This window comes from Sipha flava, unplaced genomic scaffold (assembly GCF_003268045.1).
Source record: "Sipha flava isolate LNK unplaced genomic scaffold, YSA_version1 38_pilon_pilon, whole genome shotgun sequence".
NCBI classification, from domain to species: domain Eukaryota; kingdom Metazoa; phylum Arthropoda; class Insecta; order Hemiptera; family Aphididae; genus Sipha; species Sipha flava.
This window is the reverse complement of record NW_020273099.1, coordinates 658084-676018: the sequence shown is the minus strand read 5'-3', so window position 1 is coordinate 676018 and position 17935 is coordinate 658084. Positions and strand designations below refer to the sequence as shown.

Here is a 17935-nt window from a genome sequence, read left to right as displayed (position 1 = left end):
TCGAAATAGAGATAAGATGTTTAATAAATTAAATCTACAGCTTTTTAAAATTAATCTTCAACACATTTTTTTAATATATAGAAATATCTTAACTAAAATAATTAAATATTCGAAAAATATTTACTTCTATAAAAAGTTTTTAAATGTGATGGTACCACTAAGGCTATTTAGAAAATTATAAATGAATTTCTAAACCAAAAAAATAAACAAATAAATTCAAATATTCAATAAATAATAAGTAAACAAAATAATCAATCATAATACTATCGCAAATTATTTCAACAATTATTTTACTACAGCTGGAGATAATATTGCAAGTATTATGAATGCTAGTAAAAATTAAAATATTTACACTTGTACTAAATCTATACAAACCCACATGCTATTGTTTTTAAATAGGTATATCTAAAAAATAAATAAAAATTCCAAACTCCTCTAAAAAAAATTCAACAATTCAATTCTAAGAATGCTCCACTACGAGTAGAAGTACGAGTATCTAGAAACTTGAAGAATAAAGATATTTATGTTAGACAATAATCATATTTTTAATACAACGGCTACCGATGTGCGTTTAAGAGTAGGCTGTGTCATACTTTTAACTATTCGCTCCATCACTCATGTACTTGTGAATAAATCAAATCAATCAAAAAAAAAAAAAAAAAATATATAATATATTTTATAGAAAATTGCAGAGACGTCAACAAGTATTATCAATAATAAATAAGACTCCTTCACGACGATCCTTTCATTGTTTGATCAACTTTCCCAGCTGTCCGTACTGGTACATAAGTGACAAATGTGGATGAACCATCAACGGTCCATTCTCTCCGTTCGCCTGTAACAAAAACTATTTTATTTACTAAATACAGAAAGTGTATAAGCACTACAATTCATTATAAAACTTTTTCCATCGGTGTGGATTAGTTATAGAAGTTATGAAAATAAAGATCATACAATTTTATTTATACGTATAAAAAACTCTAATTCTTAATAATTTGTACAACAATTATTATTAATTTAAATAATAAAAATATAAAATAATAAAATCTATTGCTATTTTGTCTAAAAGTCGTTTATTCGTTATTATTGTTTTTTAAACATTAACCAGTCTGTGGAGGATCGAATTAACAGATAGAAAAAATAAAAATTAAGTATAATTTTCAAAATAATTTTTTATTTATCTGTAATTTTAGTTATGCACATATTTCGATTAAAAATACAACGATTTTTAAATGTTATCTCTTGCCTTAATTCTTATTAAAAAATTGCATAAAAAAAAAACAGAAAAAGGGTCCGAATGTCGAATGTTTACTAGAACAAACTTCGAAATGTCTTGAAACTGAAGCAAGAAATTCGTGGTGTTTAAATGAACTTGACGGGGGCAATGTGTTATCCAGTGATGGTAAATTTTATGGAAAGAATAACCGCCTGTAGGGCTAGTAGGGAGGAACATATGTCCAATATTGTCTTTCACTGTTAAACCTTAACTTCTCTTGAAGAGAATGATATATTTATTATGTTTTTTTAAAATAAATAAATTAATAGCAGATTTAAATCCTGCTTTCTTTTTGAAACACTCTATACATCGTCATTATCAGTTTATTATCAACTATTAAATGCTAATAGTTTTGTATAGAATACCGTTTAGTTAGTACCTACCATAGCTACAGTGGCGCCCACGTAGATTACCAAGTGATGCAATTGCACTGATTTTTCGTGGGTCCCGGGGCCTACATACATTTGATGGGCCCCATTCTGGTCGCTGAAGTATATACTATAAATGAATAACAGACTATTTATCTGGTTCTTTAAATAGTTGAATACAACGTAAAGAGTTGACAGTGCCAAATATGCAAACAAACATAAATGTATAATAACTAATATAGATAACTATAATAATGTTGATTGTGTTTGCAGTTTGGATCAGGGCTCAGGAAGCCGCTTCAAAATTGATATGCTATTATCTTAATGTTATGTAAATACTATATAGAAATAAATTATGATGAAATAATAGATAAATGTTTTAAACCAAGTCAGCACATATCCAATGCCTTAAATTAAATCACTGATCAAAACAATTATGTATGTTGTAGTATTATCTTTGAACTGTTTAATAATCAATAAGTAATTGTAATTGAAAAACTGCCCTGAGCAATACTAACCGGTGAAGATTTTTTTTGTAAAATTTTAAATTCAAACCACTATCAAAAAATGTTGTACAGGAAGTTGCAATATTTTTAAATTTATTTAAGATAAACATGTATTTGAAAATGCATTTGGAAAAAAAAGTATTTCAATCAAACAAATATGGTCGTATGGATGTGGACTAAAATAAATATGATGGGCGTATAATTATAACTGCACTGGTACATGGAAAACCTGTGGGCGCCACTGCATGGCTATATATGAATTCAAATAATTTTTTTGTTATCTTATGACTATTCTTATAGTTATATTTCTGATGAGATCCCACGACGTGTGAAGTTCGTCTTTATATCGCACTGCAACACGCGCAGCTCGTTTATCTAATCCCACAGCGCGTTGCTCGGTGCGTTTTATAAAATTTAAATAAAACTTTTTTCTTCGTTCTAAATTCATTAGGGTTGGTTTTCGATAGCAAATGTTGTCTAGTTGGTTCATTGGAGACTAAAGAAGTCATTTTTTGAATTTCTTAAATTTTCCCAATAATTGCGGAAAAGTAATGAAAAATTACAAAAAAAAAAGGCAATATTTACTGAGTGCCGACTTCGATTTTTCTTTTTAAATGTAATTCTAAAAGTAATAACTTAAAATTGAACTTGAAATGTTCACTAAATATTTATATAGATTTTCTTTATAGGTGGTGTAAATTTTTAATGATTTTGGATTTTATCGCAGAAACACTAGATTTCATCGAAATATAATTTTCTAACGCTTATAATATTTTTTGCGCTGCTCCGGTAAACTTTTTTAGTTCGCTGGAAAGAGTAACTTCATTATATTACATTTTTAAATTTTATATAAGTATACATATTAGAATATTTATCAACTTTTAATTACCAAAAATAAGTAGATTTCGTGATTCAGAACCAATACACAATTTTCTCATTAAAACAATCTTGTGTAGAGCTTGAATGTAGTAAACAGGATCACAAATTTATATTGAGTATATTTTATTAATAAAAACACTTGTAGAATAAATTATATAGTTAGGTAAAATAAATAATTTAATATTTAAAATATATAAATATCATTATTAATTCTACAAACATGATTCACAATAAAATATAAAAATTATTATTATTATTGTTATATATTACATCTATGACATATTATATAATATCTAAGTTTCAAAAAAATATTTTCTTCCTAATTTTAGCTATTCGAAATTAACAATAATCTTTTTAATATATATTTCATCAGTACGACCGCTATCAATACTTAATACATCTTCCATTGGTCAAACCCAAAGTTCAACCGGAAAGAGGAAACTGTGTTTAACAGACTCTGCATCGGGCACACCAGAATCACATACGTTTTTCTCAGAGACTAAAATATATACTTTTTCGTACTGCACACTTAAGGATTTTGTCATACACCCTTTTCAAACGTTAACAGTAATGAGTAATACGGTTAAAACAGTTAGTATTTTCGATTTTGCTAATGATACTCGTTCATCTTGAAATTTTAAAAATATGTAAAATAATTTAATAAAAAAAATGTAAAATTAAAATCAAATACCTACTATAATAGGCGAGTATAAAGAATAGAATTACAACAGGCATTTAAATTTCGTACTACACACTTAACATTTCGAATTGCACAAAGTGTGTCATACTGCACACAATTTTAGTCCCTGGTTTTTCTGATGCCCAGAGAGGATCCCCTCACTTATCAAACTTGTGGAACTACGATAACCGTTAATACTTAACAGCCCACTGTTTAAAGTTCAATCTAGAACGTGCTGAACATAAGATATCCTACAATCTAAACACCGCATTTGGACCCAATCATGAAAAAACCCAGATATTAATTTTAAAAAACAAGAAACCTAATTATATAACTTATCATTGTATTTAATCACATAAACTCATATCCTGTTTGTAACTAATGGCCTCTGTTGTCGATGTTATTTTTTGAAATGAATGTGTGATAGCCGATACCCGATAGGTTAGTTAAAGCATTAACCAATTATCATTCTTATATGTTCTTATTATTTACCTGTTTTTCGTATACTTGTTTTTCCTCTTCGGGCATGTTATCCCAACTGTTCGAAACCAATTTTCGAACAGTTTCTGTGGGTAATTCAGGCTGTGTCCAGTGGTATAAATTCATTGTTTTTTTCACGTAAATCCTTTTTGCTTCGCTTTGAAACCAGTTGGACGGGAGGCTAACTTTTCTACTGTACGGTTTAATCGTATACTATTTTTATAAAACACAAAGTAAAAATTAGAGAATTGCTTGAATAATTTAAAATAAATATATTATTCATATAAAATTTAATATTTTTGCGTATAATAGTCTATTAGGCTTTTGGTCGATTTCTACATGATTATGATGATTATACTATTGCAAGCATGGGCGTAGCGAGGGTGGGGCAGAGGGGCACTTGCCCCCCCCTCCTGCACCTCAAACTGGATTCTATTTGTTTATACCAAACGTGTAAGTTATACATTAAAATCAAAAATTAAATAAGATATAAGTCTAAAAATAGTTTAGTGAGACCAAATGTTATCTACACGTGTAATCATTTTGACGTTTTATGTATCTGTAGATTATTTGAATTACGAGTTTAACACTAATCCCTTTATGTTTTTACCCCCTCCTCCTAATTCAAATCTCAGCTACGTCCAATATCGCAAGTATGACATAGCTTTTATAATACACTCGTGTACGAGTAAAATATAACATATTTTGAATAAATATTCGTATTATATTAATATTATTACTAATATTATAATTTACAATAATTTTAAATACACTTTTCTTTTACTTTACGCATGTTTGGTCTAACAGGAAAGTTAGCGAAAGCTATAGACCCAGGAACAAAATTATTTGGTAAGCTAAAATGTATCGAGTCTTCAGACTTCTTGTATGGCAAAAGGTTTTGGAGTTGCTCGGGAGTCATATGGGATGACGGGTAGGCCTGCGAAAATTTTATAATTAAAATGATACATTCATTGTGAAAGACGTATAAAAATATGTTATAAGTACAGTCAGTAATTAATTATTTTCCTAATATTTCTAATATATTCAACCCTTATTATTACGTGCAGTGCCGAATCTAAGAAATTTGATGCCCGGGGCTAATAAGAAAGCAACACCATTATGTAAGGAAAATATGAGTATCTAATGCTCATGACTTTTTTTTATTTTTTATAAACTTAAAAGCGATCTTATACGAAGAGCATTTGGAGCATACTCACTTGCTCCTCTCCGTTCGGAGGGTTTCGGCACCGATTATGAGTAATAGATGCATTTTCCCAGAAATAATGCGATAAAAAAAAAACAAAAAATATATTGTAGGCAGGAGTGTTCCCATAGGGTGTACTACATATATGCCTACATTGATGAAAACATTTGTAGAAAATGTTTTTTACCAATGTATTTAGCTAATTTTTTTAATATTTGTATAGATTGACGAGGTAATGTAAAGAGGATATTTATAAAATCTGATTTCAAATTGTTTCATATTATTGACACACTCACCGGCTTTGCTCCTATAAACCGTATGAAAAATATTTTTATTGTATTAAATTTTTATATTTTTGAATTCGATGACTTAGTATACTCTCAAAAAAATTAATGGGAACACCTCTGATTGTAGGTTGAACGTTTGTATAGAGAAGTATGCATTTGTACATAAATCTAGACGCTTTTAATACAAATCAACGTACATATACAGGTTCAACTTTTTATAATTGAAATATGAATCGTGCATCTGATAATTTTCATCACTACAATAATTATGCACTATAATATTTAAATATTAATATATTATACTTATATAAGTTATATTTATAGTGATTAGTGAATAATAACTCAGGAGCGTATTTAGACTTACTTATAGGGAGGGGCTCAGTTTTTTTCGTTTATTCAGGCTCAACATTTACAAAGTCAAATTTTGGTAATATTTAAATCGGGTGAATCCTTAATATTTGTGGTTTTTTTTTTTTTTTAATCTAATGTCGAAACTACTTAGAATCAACTTTTGTGTAGTTATTTTTTAATACCTGTCTGTGTTTTGAAAGTTACGCTTGTGTTATATTTGATTTTTCACTAAGTATGGACCCGACAAAAAGCCTAATGCAGCATTCACAGCCACACGTGATTTGATTTCATTATAAAATGATCCACATTAAAAAAATTTGAAATGTGTATCTCACATGCTCGTATAATCGATTCCTTAAATACGGATTCAAGGAGGGGGCGATCGCCCTCCCTAAAATACGCCTCTGTAATAACTACATAAGTAACAACTACCTCCTAAACCATCGTTGCGTGACGCTAATGTTATTGTGTAGTTGGAATACATTAATAATTAAAATAGAATATTAATAATATGAAAAAAAAAAAATGACAATATATATGTCTGGGTAAGTACATATTTATAACATTGATTTATATTATCAACCCTTGACAGGTAAATTCAACCATAAAATCATAAATAAGTAATAATTCACTAATATACGAATTACGAGGGTATTAGATACCTACAATAATATTTAATTAGGTATAAGTCGTAAAGGTTCTAAAATTGTATAATTTTATAATAAAAAATATTAGATATAGTGATACTACCATTTCTTCGTTCATTTTGAAATTATTCTTAGTTAGAGGTGGTTGTAGAGGTGAACACAATTTATTTGAGGATCAGCACAGACTACAGCGTAAGAAAACTGTCTTTACAAAAATGATGAGGCAGTATTAGTCAATTATTCATAAAACGATTTATATTATACCATAGAGGTCACAATTTCGCAAGACTTGATGACAGTATGGATTTCTATTCACGATTCACCGATTTACAACAGTTTTATGATTTATTATGTTATTCTATACACATATCCATAGACTTACTAACTAGTTAACTGGCTTATGCATTCATCATTGCACTACAACACTATAGTAAAATATGGATACGGATTTGTCACGTTCTATAACAGAGCTGACGTCTGGTGTTGTGTCATATAACATATTGGATAGCATATTTTAATTTAATCGTCAAGATACTAAAATTAAAATTAAGGTACTGAAATTAAAACCAACTCATACCAAGAAGCGTTATTTTATAACTAAAATTTGATATTTAAATCGATTTTTATTTTCATTTTTATTTTATAATTTTTGGTTTAAAATAGATGTAATCCATAATTATTACGAGGCTTGTCCCAAAAGTAAGGTCTCCATTAATATAAAAAATCGAAAAAGTGCTTTATTAAAAAATGTTTACATGGTCATATTATACTACTCATACACTATTTTTCGACATAATAACCGTTCATATCGAGACATTTTTGTAGTCGATCTGGAAGCTTTTGTATGCCAGCGTCATAGAACTCTCCGTCTACTTCTTTTTCCAAGTACTCCATCACTACAGCAGGGACGCCCACAGAAATGTAGCTCAGGTGGGCAAAAAAATTGTAAGTACCTAAATACTTATAGGAAGATTTACTGCTACATATTTCATCTACTCATATTTTGTATTACTATCATTAATAATTTTTTAAAAATCAAAACTCATTTAAGTTTATATAAAATTACATTATTAGTTATTAGTTTTAATATTTATAAGAAAAAAATATAATAAAGTTTAACCAAAAAACAACTTTATTTGATTGAATTCGCATCATATTTTATTATTTTATTCAAAAAGTAATGACAATCTCCTTTTGTTTGAAGCAAATAAATTAATTAAATCATCATTTGTTGATTAAAAAAAAATGTTAGATACTTGTTAGATACAAGGATTGTCGAATAATCACTGAATACCCAAGATCAGCTTTATGTAAAATAACTTCCAATTTTGTAAGGGACGCGAAAATCTCAGGGGGGGCAATGGCCCCCCCCCCATCCGGGCGTCCCTGCACTACAGTCTTCACTTCTTCGTCTGAATTCAGCCTTTTCCCTCCCAAATGCTTCTTTAGGTTGGTGAATAAGTGATAGTCTGATGGGGCATGGTCTGGGCTGTAGGGAGGGGGGGGGGTGCGGGAGAATGTCCCAACCAAACTTATCCAAAAGCGCTTTTGTGTTGCGTGCCACGTGAGGTCGAGCGTTATCGTGCAAAAGACGCACTCCCTTCGTTAGCATTCCAGGTCGTCGGTTTTTAATGGCTTTACGCAATTTTTCAAGCGTTTCACAATACGATGCCGAATTAATGGTGGTCCCTGTTCAGCTCCTTCTTCAGCGTACAGCTCCAAAACCTCGCAGGAACTTTCGATGCGTTGGCGTTTGTGATCCTCTGTAAGCATCTTTGGCAACCATCTTGCACTACACTTTCGGTATCCCAAATCACTTATGATTCTGTGAATCGAGGACTTGGGTATCTGCAACATTTCTTCAAGTTCTCGAACAGTCACTCGTCGATCTTCACGAAGTTCAGACTCAACTTGTTCTTGGAGATTGTCTGAAACAGATGGCCTTCCACTTCTGGCTTTATCATGGATATTCGTCCTCCCATTTGAAAATTCTCTGTACCACTTCCTCACATTTTTAATTGACATAGACGTCGATCCATAAGAGGTACAAAGTTGTCGATGGATGGCCGCAGGCGTCTCGCCACGCGAATGAAAAAAACGGATTATCGTACGAAGCTCACATTGAGCATGGACAGATAAGGAGGCGGACGCTGACGAGGTTAACACAATCATCTCATTCACGTGTTACGAAGGTACTAAACGTCCGATTCATCTAGTTCAAACTTTCATAGACAGATAAGAAGTTAATGGTTATATCAGTGGTACCAACTTTTAAAAATAAAATTTTCACTGGCCGCTAGAAAATTGGAGACCTTACTTTTGGGACAAGCCTCGTACCAATCCATAATTAGTAAAAAGAAATATGAAATATACTCACTGTAGTCTGAAGGTAATTTAATTTACCAATTGCAATCAGGTATCTTGTTTATTTTAGTTATTATTATTTTTTTATGTAATAAGAGTATATTTAAGTAAAATTGTTTTCTGAAGTAATGTCCTAACTTTTATAATAAATAGATTTCTTAATAATTTAATAACCTAAAGAAATTAAATATTTACCTATAATGAAAAAAAAACAAAGTAAAATGAATCGTATAATGTACACTTTTAACTACACTAAGGATCCAACACTGAAAATGAGAATTTGATTTTAAATATAAAATAGTATATTACATGATATAACAATTGTAATAATATATAATTATTAAATAAAAAATATTAAATTTTAAAATGGAAAATAAATTAAATTTGAACACAATAAATAAAACTTATACAATATAATAACATATATTATTTAACAATAACAAAATTTACTTAAAACTTACTATGTATTATAAATATTTATGTATATAATTCTTGGAACATAGATTACTTTTATCAAGAAGGCATCATTGAGATTTAATACACTAGTAATTTCTATCCACTTAAGTCAAACATTTTAATCAACTTACCATTAATTTATTCTAGAATCATTTACGAAATATTATATATATATATATATCCTATATGGGGTATACAAATAATACATTATACATATTTATGAGTGATAGATATTTGTCTGCATTTAAATACATACAAAATGTTTGAAAAGCTCTTAAAAATAATGTTATTTTTTATTTGCCTTCATATAATATACTGATATTCTTTTTATGCTAACATTATTCAGGATCTAGAAACAAATAACAAAGAATTATAAAATTAAAACCCGCTTTGAACGGTTTACATGGTGTCAAATATTAAACTATGTATAAATTAGTTCTAAATAAATGTCCAATATATATATACAATAATTAGAATAAATAAAAAAAATGAATATAGTTTTAATTTAGAGTACTTATATATATATAACTCAAACCTCGATAACTCGAAAAACTTGACAACTCGAATTGTGTTTTATTCCTCTAGAAAATTCTTCCCATATAAATTAATTAGATATCTCAAATATTACATATCTCGAAGTAAATTTACATCTCCCTTCAACTTCGAGTTATTGCAACTCGACTGTATATATATTTTAAATAATTATTAATTATTACTAATATTTATAAATAATTGAATAATTGACAAAAATAATTAGTAAAAGCATTTACTTTAATGCCTGTATAATAATACTTCTGAAAAACAAATAGAAAATTTCATGAACTTCAAAATATGAGAAAATTAACAAAAGAGAATTAATACATATAATTAATTGTTATATTTTAATATCAATACCTATTTTAAAAATATTGCTGTAAAATATTTAAGAAAATATTATTAAACAAAACTTTTATTTGGAATACTGTGATACTAAATTTTTATTTATTAATACTGCATCCATGAATGTAATTTTTGAGTTGAAACAGCAGTGCTTGAAAAAAGGATTTTTTTTTTTTTTAATGCAAAATAATTTTTAATACAATATAAAGTAATGACACTTCTTGAATTCATAAGGATTTTTAAACTACTATAATAGTAATAATAACCTATTTATTTAAACTTATTTGAAAAAACTTAAGACTTATTTCTTAAGTATAAAATATGAATAAGTATTTACTATTAATATTTATTCAGATGTGATATCTAACTGTAATGGAGGTATTAATTTCCATACATGTTGCTTTAATGTTTGACATTGTAAATTCAACTTATATTGACCTGGATAAAAAAATACTACTCCACATTCATGATATAACCTATCTTGTTCATTCACCTAGAAAAAATATACAATTTGAGTACACAACTAATGTCAAATAAATTATAGTTTATCTACTTACTCTAGCTTTATGTGTCTTAGTTGACCCTGTAGTAGCTAATCTATTTCCTAATTGATTGTTTATAGTTCCATTTAGATAGTCTTGGTAAAAATTCAATTCCAGAGTTACATCATCCAAAGGAGACATTAAAGAATTATGCACCCAAATTTGAAACTTTAATTGCTGACCAACAGGAAATTGAGATGTTTCTGATGATGGTTTTTCATCACACTCACTGACGATTTTTTCTTCGTTTAAATTAATCTCTAATAAATTAAAACATTTATAGATTTATTAAAGAATAATTTACTTAAATATATTACCCCAGTAAATAGGTGACGTGCAAACAATATCTAACATCTGAGGACACAACGTGAGACCATGCAATTTTGCAACACCCCATCTGGGAGGCAAGTCATCACATAAGTTAACGGACCACTTTAATAGAACTTGTTCAGCTATATGTTTATTACATTGTGATACCATCTCAGCTTGACCTTCTTCACCATTACTAACCTAAAATTTACTTTTAATTATATTTTACAAATAATTATTTATTGTTTATAAAATAAATTCATCAAACCTGTTCTAAACTATGAATTAAAAATCTTTCAACGGGTACTGGAATTCGGTAAGATTCTTTTTCCTCCATTAATATACTTTTATTTGTAGCATATTTAAGTTCCATTTCTTGGTTAGTAACATTAACAATATCAAGTACCAAATAAAATTGAGAACCTCTAAAATATAATAGCTTAAGTTATATAAACAATTAAAATAATGAAAAAAAAAACATACGTTTCTGCTTGTAGGACATCCCATCCAGTTATTAGCACAGAATTGAAAATATTTACAGATAATAAACATGAAATTATTCTGCAATAACCAGCAGCCATACCTTCACCACCAGCATATTTTACTTTAACATTAAACTCAATAATCTAAGGTAAAACAATTATACTATTAGTTAATATTTTATATAACTATAAATGATGTACATAAAAATATAATCTTTGCAAAGACCATGATTGACCAGATTGGCACGTGGACATGAACCATACACATAATAGAGGAATGAAAGAATTTGGTATTAACAGAAAAGGGCCTAAATTGTCTATAATGTTTAAAAAATAAATGAATAAAATATAATTATAATTTGATCTTTATGTCAAATAAACAAAAAGTAACACATTTAATCCAAATGAAAGTTAGATCTATACGTTTACGTATATATATATATATATATATATATATATATATTATTTTATAGTCATCTAAATTCATTAATAAATAAATAAATAAATAGACTAAAATAATTTAAATACGAAGTAATACTTTTAAAGAAGTAATATCAGTTGGGCTTCTATATCTGGAACAATTTGAGTTCAAGCTACTTTCCCCTGATCTAAAATTTTTTTAATAATGAATTAGTATATAAAAATATTTAAAAACACAATATAAGCTTACCTAAATGAAGAAGCAGTCATTGGAGAAAATCTTTCATTTTTTTGTCTAGGACTAGGTAATGATGGATATGAACTTGGACCTGATGTAGTTAAACTACTTTTCAAACTATTAAATTCTATAGAAATTAAAAAATAATATTGAATACTAATTTATAGTTATAATTAAGTGACCCGGGGAATATAACCCAGGTTAATAATAAATTAAGTATTAACTTTAGTGGCATATTTACATAAGCTGATCAGCCTCTTGATTTTTTTTTTGCTATAATGATCATTTTTAGAAATATTAAAGTGTATGTTGATGAAGTTATTGATGATATAATAAAAAAATATCCAAAAAAAATTTTTGATTCATAAAAAATGTTACAAAATAATAGAGTTTAACACATAAAATAGTTAAAATAAAATAAAACTAACATGTAATAAATAAAAAAGAATAGAAAAGGAAGGAAGTACTATTTTTTACATTATCGTTTGATAGTTACAAAAATTAGTAAATATGCCACTCAACAACAATGCATTACACTTTAAATGATAAACATAGAAATGTTTTAATTTTAAATAATTTCAGTAACCTGCAAGTGGATATTGATTGTTGGAAAGAAAATTTAATGCTCCAGTTAAATGAACATTCAATACAATTTCTGAATTAGGAAAAATTGGTAAATAATCTTGAATATTTTCTTGGTCAACTTGAATGATGCTATTTTTTAATGATTGTTCAATAGTTGACTCAATTGATACTTCTAATAGATTGATTGGAATTGAGCCTACATTTGTTATTTTTAGTTTATAATCCATACTAAATATTAAAAAACAATAATTATACAATACAAATTATATGATTTATAAAATTCTTACATACCTTTCACCAGCAAATAATGTAATTGAAGAAATATTTTCATTTTTTGAGTCTAAAATTAATGCTTCAATAGAAGGCATTGAAGGAATAACTTGAACATTGTATGTAGATTGTGGTACACTGGGAATATTTTTAAGACGACAATTAGATTTAACTCCTAATGTATGGGTTGAATATCCATTTATTTCAATTTCACCAACTTCTTTAGGTATACCAGTTAACACTACATTCTGATAACAACTTTCAGGTGGTAAGTTAATAGAATATGGAATACTTTCAAAAACAGCACCACTAGTTAATAGAAGCTAAAAAATATACTATTTAACTTCATATTTCAATTAAAAGATAAAATAAAATACTTACAATGTTTGTTACTTCTAATTCAAAGTTCAATGGATTACTAAGTTCAAGTATAACTTCACATGGTTCATTTATAACCCAAACATATTCCATTTTATTACTTTTTATTTTATTCTTTTCCATGGATCCAAACTTTAATGGTGTAAATAAAAATGGACCAAAATCTTCCTTGACTTTTACCAATTTATGTGGTCTCAAGTGCATTTTCAAATTTTGAACAGAAAAATTCCTAAAATGAAGCAAAATACAATGAAGTTCATTTTTTAATCTAAAATGTGTTTGCTTACTCAGGTTGTGGAATATTTAAAAGATTTGCTGGTGGTATTACAAGTCCATTATCTAAAACAAGAGGAACAGGAGATCCTTCACACTGGGCTGACAATACAGACAATTGAGTCGCATAAGCACTTCTCTCTATTTTTTCCATCATCCACCACATAGTTTGTAGTAAAAATGTACAATGCCTAGTAGCTAAACTAGCATTTCCAACTCTCTTTGCAGCTAATACTATTTCATTAACTACTTGCCGTTGTAATTCAGGCCATCCAATTTGACCTCCTGGTACATAGTCATTTGGATCCAAAGATAATTTATGTCCCGGCAACATTTGCAGTAATAGCTGATAGCATTGTTCCCAGGACGTGTGTGGATTACTAGCAGAAACATATCGTTTAGAAGCCAACCATCGAAAAAAAGATGCTTTTCGATGAAAACCAATTTCTGAATATAATTCAGCCAATTTCATTAGGCGTTGTATCTAAACATTAATTTAAAATGTATGTAAAAAAAATAATATGAAAAATGAATAGGCTATTACTTTTTCCTCGTCAGTCAAAGTTAAGTTTATAGGCAATACATTTTGTAAAAAATAATGAACATGTATAAAATGATGATGAACAACTGCTATTCGAGCAGCTTTCAGACTTCCTTCAGTTAAAATAACTCCAGCATTTATATACTAGAATATAAACAAATACATCAAAAATTAATACACCAAAATACTTTAATGAACATAAAGCAATTTGAACAAAACTTAATATTTTTACAAAATGTTTTAAATTTGAATAACATATTTCCATGTTCTATAATTTAAAAATAAATAATTAACTTACTATTTAACCAAATACCCAAATACATTTTTAGTTAAATTTATAATAATATAAAGATTAATAGTTACATTTTATATAGAAAATGAAAAAATAATATCAAGCTCTTTATTAAATGTAGACTATGCATGTCTTTATATATATGTCACTATAAAATCTCTAATCACACAGATTAAGTACAATTAATTATGTAAATTTTATATTAAAATTTAAAACTTAAATTAATTTATTATAAAGGCTCAGAACTTTATGCGCTAAAAAGTACTTAAATATGTGTATACATATGCGTTAAAAAACATCATAATATGCGGTATAAAATTCAGTAAAATTTGTAAAACATGCAGTTTATTGAATAAAATACAATTTACATAAACTGGTCACATGGGAAAAATAATAAATATAAAATTGAATACTGAACACTTGTGTATTATTGTGTCTTCCTGTAAGACAAAATAAACAATCTTTATCAAACTTTAATTATCTTGAGTATAAATGTATAAATACTAATAAAGACTATTTTATATTATGGTATTATGATAATGCTATGGTATATTTTGATAAAAATTAATTCTTCGACGATCACTATTATGATTTCTCAGTACAATAGATATTATAATTTCATTGTTAAGTGCAATAGGAGTAAAAATAAAATAGCTATTAATGAATTAATTTCTTCAAATAATATAAAATGTAGAATTTTGGTTGTCATATATCTAATATTTTTTATTGAACTATAAATTTGTGAGAAAAAAAATTGTTTTGTTAAATCTATGAAATATGCATATAATAGTTCTAAAACCTAAAATATACTAATTCCTATAAAAAATAACGAAATATGCAAAATTATGCAATAAAAATGTTTATGTTTGAAATCTGCGTATAAAGATCAAATTTGTATTGAACTACAATTTCTATATGCACTTTCTTAACATATATGCAAATGCTTAAAGTTCGAGCCTTGCTTATTAATATGTAAAATAATTTCAGAATTTTTTTTTTTTTTTAATTTACCTTACTATAATGCTTAAGACCTTCTCCATAATTTTTATAAATATCATCAATATTAAGCAAATTCTGAGGCATTGTTGATCTAATGGCATTATCATCTAATGATGCAAATCCAGAATTAGTAGATATGGGTCTGAATCTAAAAATTCATTTCCCATAATAATATTGATTAATATTTCAATAAATAAAAAAATAGATACTTGAATCTTGAATGACGTTCTTGAAGTGAAGCATTTCTTTGAAAGTTAGATTTAGTTAATTGATTTTGAGGTTCTAATATCATCAAAGATGTTGCACATAATCCTTCCAAACAACCTTTGAATAAAACAATATTGTTTATCTATTTTTTATAATCACTTTGTTTTTTTTTTTAAACCCACTATACATTTGAAACTTGTAAATACCGTGCTGCTAATTTGGTATGCACTCTCCTGACAAGTTTCTGATTCGGTATGTGCTCCACAATTTATATAGATTGTTTTGACTGGTTTTTATTTTATATTTATATTTTTTATATTTTTTTATATTATTTATGATTTCGTTTTTGTTTTACCGAAATGTGTCTGAGTTTTATCAAAAACGATTTCTATTCACAATTTCAATGTCTAACATGGCGAGAAAAAAGTCTAGACCATATTGATGGTAAAGTTGCCAGCAATAGTGATGAAGATGGGACTGCAAATGATTATGAAGAACACCCCTCATTTTCTTCAATATTTTAATTTTCACATCCATGACCTCTCGCTGTTATGAATGTGGACTCCTCTATTTGCAGATAATTAGAGATTATCAACATTATTAACAGTTGAAAGAAATATCCAACATATTACATAAAACCAAGACAGATAACACATATACAGTAATTGCAATCCAATATCTGGGTACTGAATATAGACCAAGTGTAAAACACCAAAACCGGTAGAGTGCATACCAAATTAGCACTAATACCGTGAGGTAGTACTTCAAATGGCACATGTTAAATTAACTTTAGATTTTGAAATAAATAATAGATTACCTCCTAACCAAAGCCAATCATTACAAGATCGAAGTGTATCTATGGCAGTTTGGTAAAAATTAAGAGCATCATGTAAAAAACCAGTTTGTAAGTTCAGGTCAGCCAAATGTTTAGTTATACGTCCCATGCATCGTTTTTTATTTGCTCTGGACTCCATATCCAAACCAATTATATTACGTTTTTCAAATGGAGCAATTAGCAAGGTAGCTTTATCCAACTAAAAAACAATTTTTATTATTTTTTTTAGCAGTAACAATGAAAATATCTATTAACTTTATCCATACTTTTTCTTTTGATTTTTCCAGACGCTTAGCATCTAATACCCAAAACAAAGACGATAAAAATTCGTTTAAATGCATTTCAATTGAAGGATTAGGATCACCTTCACTAGCATAATATACATCTCTTGATTTAAAATTTGATGGTGTACTTAGTTCTGGACAATTTGAAGCATTTACACCAAATATAATACACCGCGAATCAAATAAGGTACTCTGATACTTAACTTTTAAAGTCTCATGTAATCTACATATTTCATTTAGCTCAATTTGAAGCTTACATTTGGCTAAAAAAATTAAATATAAAAAAAAATAATATATATATAAATATTTGATAAAAATAACACTTACAAATAGTAATAAGACCTAATAGACGTCTGTGAGTTTGAAAATCACCCCAGTCATTATTACCAACTGGATAGTCTTTAATATATCTAGCTTGAACACACCGTTCTGTACCGGTTCCATCCACAACGCGTAATTGATTGATACGACTAATACGTTCAAATAAACGATTGAAGTTTTTTGATGATAATTCTTCACCTTATAACAATAAAAAAATAATAAATAAAATATAAGTAGAATTTCATAGAGTATAAAAAACACATGTAATATTTACCCAGGTGTTTCACCAATATGAGTAGAGTACCATGATCATAAACAGTCATTTCATAGTCTGGGTGAGACATGTTTGGGTCTTGTGTTGGAGTCGACAGAATGGCACTAACTGATGATCGCATTGATTCCTGAAAATGATTAAGTAAAAATAATATTGATACAATTTTTAATAGTAACACTAACCTAGTTTTGAATCTACTTTTAAATTAAAAAAATTGTAACCAGTAAGTACTATACAAATTAATTTAAACAACAAATTTAATATAGTTTAAGACATAAATAATGCATAATCAATTTATTTCTTAAGAAA

At 27.6% G+C, this 17935-nt stretch overlaps 3 protein-coding genes across 6 annotated transcripts; all 3 read right to left on the bottom strand.

Annotated features, from left to right (window-relative positions):
• Positions 1 to 705: 705 nt before the first annotated feature.
• Positions 706 to 7571, bottom strand: LOC112688364. Its single transcript, XM_025561530.1, has 5 exons — positions 7478 to 7571; positions 5689 to 5699; positions 4973 to 5125; positions 4201 to 4401; positions 706 to 835 (listed from the first exon to the last, which is right to left on the bottom strand). The coding sequence occupies exons 1-5, from the start codon at positions 7569 to 7571 to the stop codon at positions 746 to 748; spliced, it is 549 nt and encodes a 182-aa protein (XP_025417315.1). The 3' UTR covers positions 706 to 745.
• Positions 7572 to 8282: 711 nt separating this feature from the next.
• LOC112688363 (histone-lysine N-methyltransferase SETMAR-like) lies at positions 8283 to 8849 on the bottom strand. The gene has a single exon (XM_025561529.1). It carries the CDS (start codon positions 8847 to 8849, stop codon positions 8283 to 8285), a length of 567 nt encoding a protein of 188 aa, XP_025417314.1.
• Positions 8850 to 9741: 892 nt separating this feature from the next.
• LOC112688297 (protein brunelleschi) lies at positions 9742 to 17850 on the bottom strand. Of its 4 annotated transcripts, none has more exons than XM_025561425.1 (20): positions 17809 to 17850; positions 17627 to 17753; positions 17359 to 17550; positions 17014 to 17294; positions 16730 to 16946; positions 15915 to 16029; positions 15718 to 15853; positions 14418 to 14558; positions 13888 to 14357; positions 13604 to 13829; positions 13244 to 13545; positions 12954 to 13180; positions 12380 to 12494; positions 12248 to 12317; positions 11711 to 11853; positions 11496 to 11652; positions 11236 to 11428; positions 10934 to 11178; positions 10771 to 10869; positions 9742 to 9846 (listed from the first exon to the last, which is right to left on the bottom strand). In XM_025561425.1, the coding sequence occupies exons 2-20, from the start codon at positions 17745 to 17747 to the stop codon at positions 9784 to 9786; spliced, it is 3513 nt and encodes a 1170-aa protein (XP_025417210.1). In that variant the 5' UTR covers positions 17748 to 17753; positions 17809 to 17850; the 3' UTR covers positions 9742 to 9783. The 4 variants fall into 4 exon arrangements, with proteins under 4 accessions (XP_025417210.1, XP_025417211.1, XP_025417212.1 ...); XM_025561427.1 differs by having other exon boundaries at positions 9761 to 9846; positions 10714 to 10869; XM_025561428.1 differs by lacking the exon at positions 9742 to 9846 and adding an exon at positions 10275 to 10291 and having other exon boundaries at positions 10714 to 10869.
• Between the last annotated feature and the right edge of the window lie 85 nt (positions 17851 to 17935).

What these genes read in the sequence shown, in the direction of transcription:
- LOC112688364 (XM_025561530.1), bottom strand. Translation starts at nt 7,571, where the DNA reads ATGGAGTACTTGGAAAAAGAAGTAGACGGAGAGTTCTATGACGCTGGC. An exon ending in TTAGACCAAACATGCGTAAA is followed by an intron (nt 4,402 to 4,972) that starts GTAAAAGAAAAG and finishes TTATAAAAATAG; the next exon opens with TATACGATTAAACCGTACAG. An exon ending in AACAAGTATACGAAAAACAG is followed by an intron (nt 836 to 4,200) that starts GTAAATAATAAG and finishes TTTTTGTTACAG; the next exon opens with GCGAACGGAGAGAATGGACC.
- LOC112688363 (XM_025561529.1), bottom strand. Translation starts at nt 8,849, where the DNA reads ATGATTGTGTTAACCTCGTCAGCGTCCGCCTCCTTATCTGTCCATGCT.
- LOC112688297 (XM_025561425.1), bottom strand. Translation starts at nt 17,747, where the DNA reads ATGCGATCATCAGTTAGTGCCATTCTGTCGACTCCAACACAAGACCCA. An exon ending in TGATTGGCTTTGGTTAGGAG is followed by an intron (nt 16,030 to 16,729) that starts GTAATCTATTAT and finishes TTTTATTCAAAG; the next exon opens with GTTGTTTGGAAGGATTATGT. An exon ending in GTCTTAAGCATTATAGTAAG is followed by an intron (nt 14,559 to 15,717) that starts GTAAATTAAAAA and finishes TTTATATTCTAG; the next exon opens with TATATAAATGCTGGAGTTAT.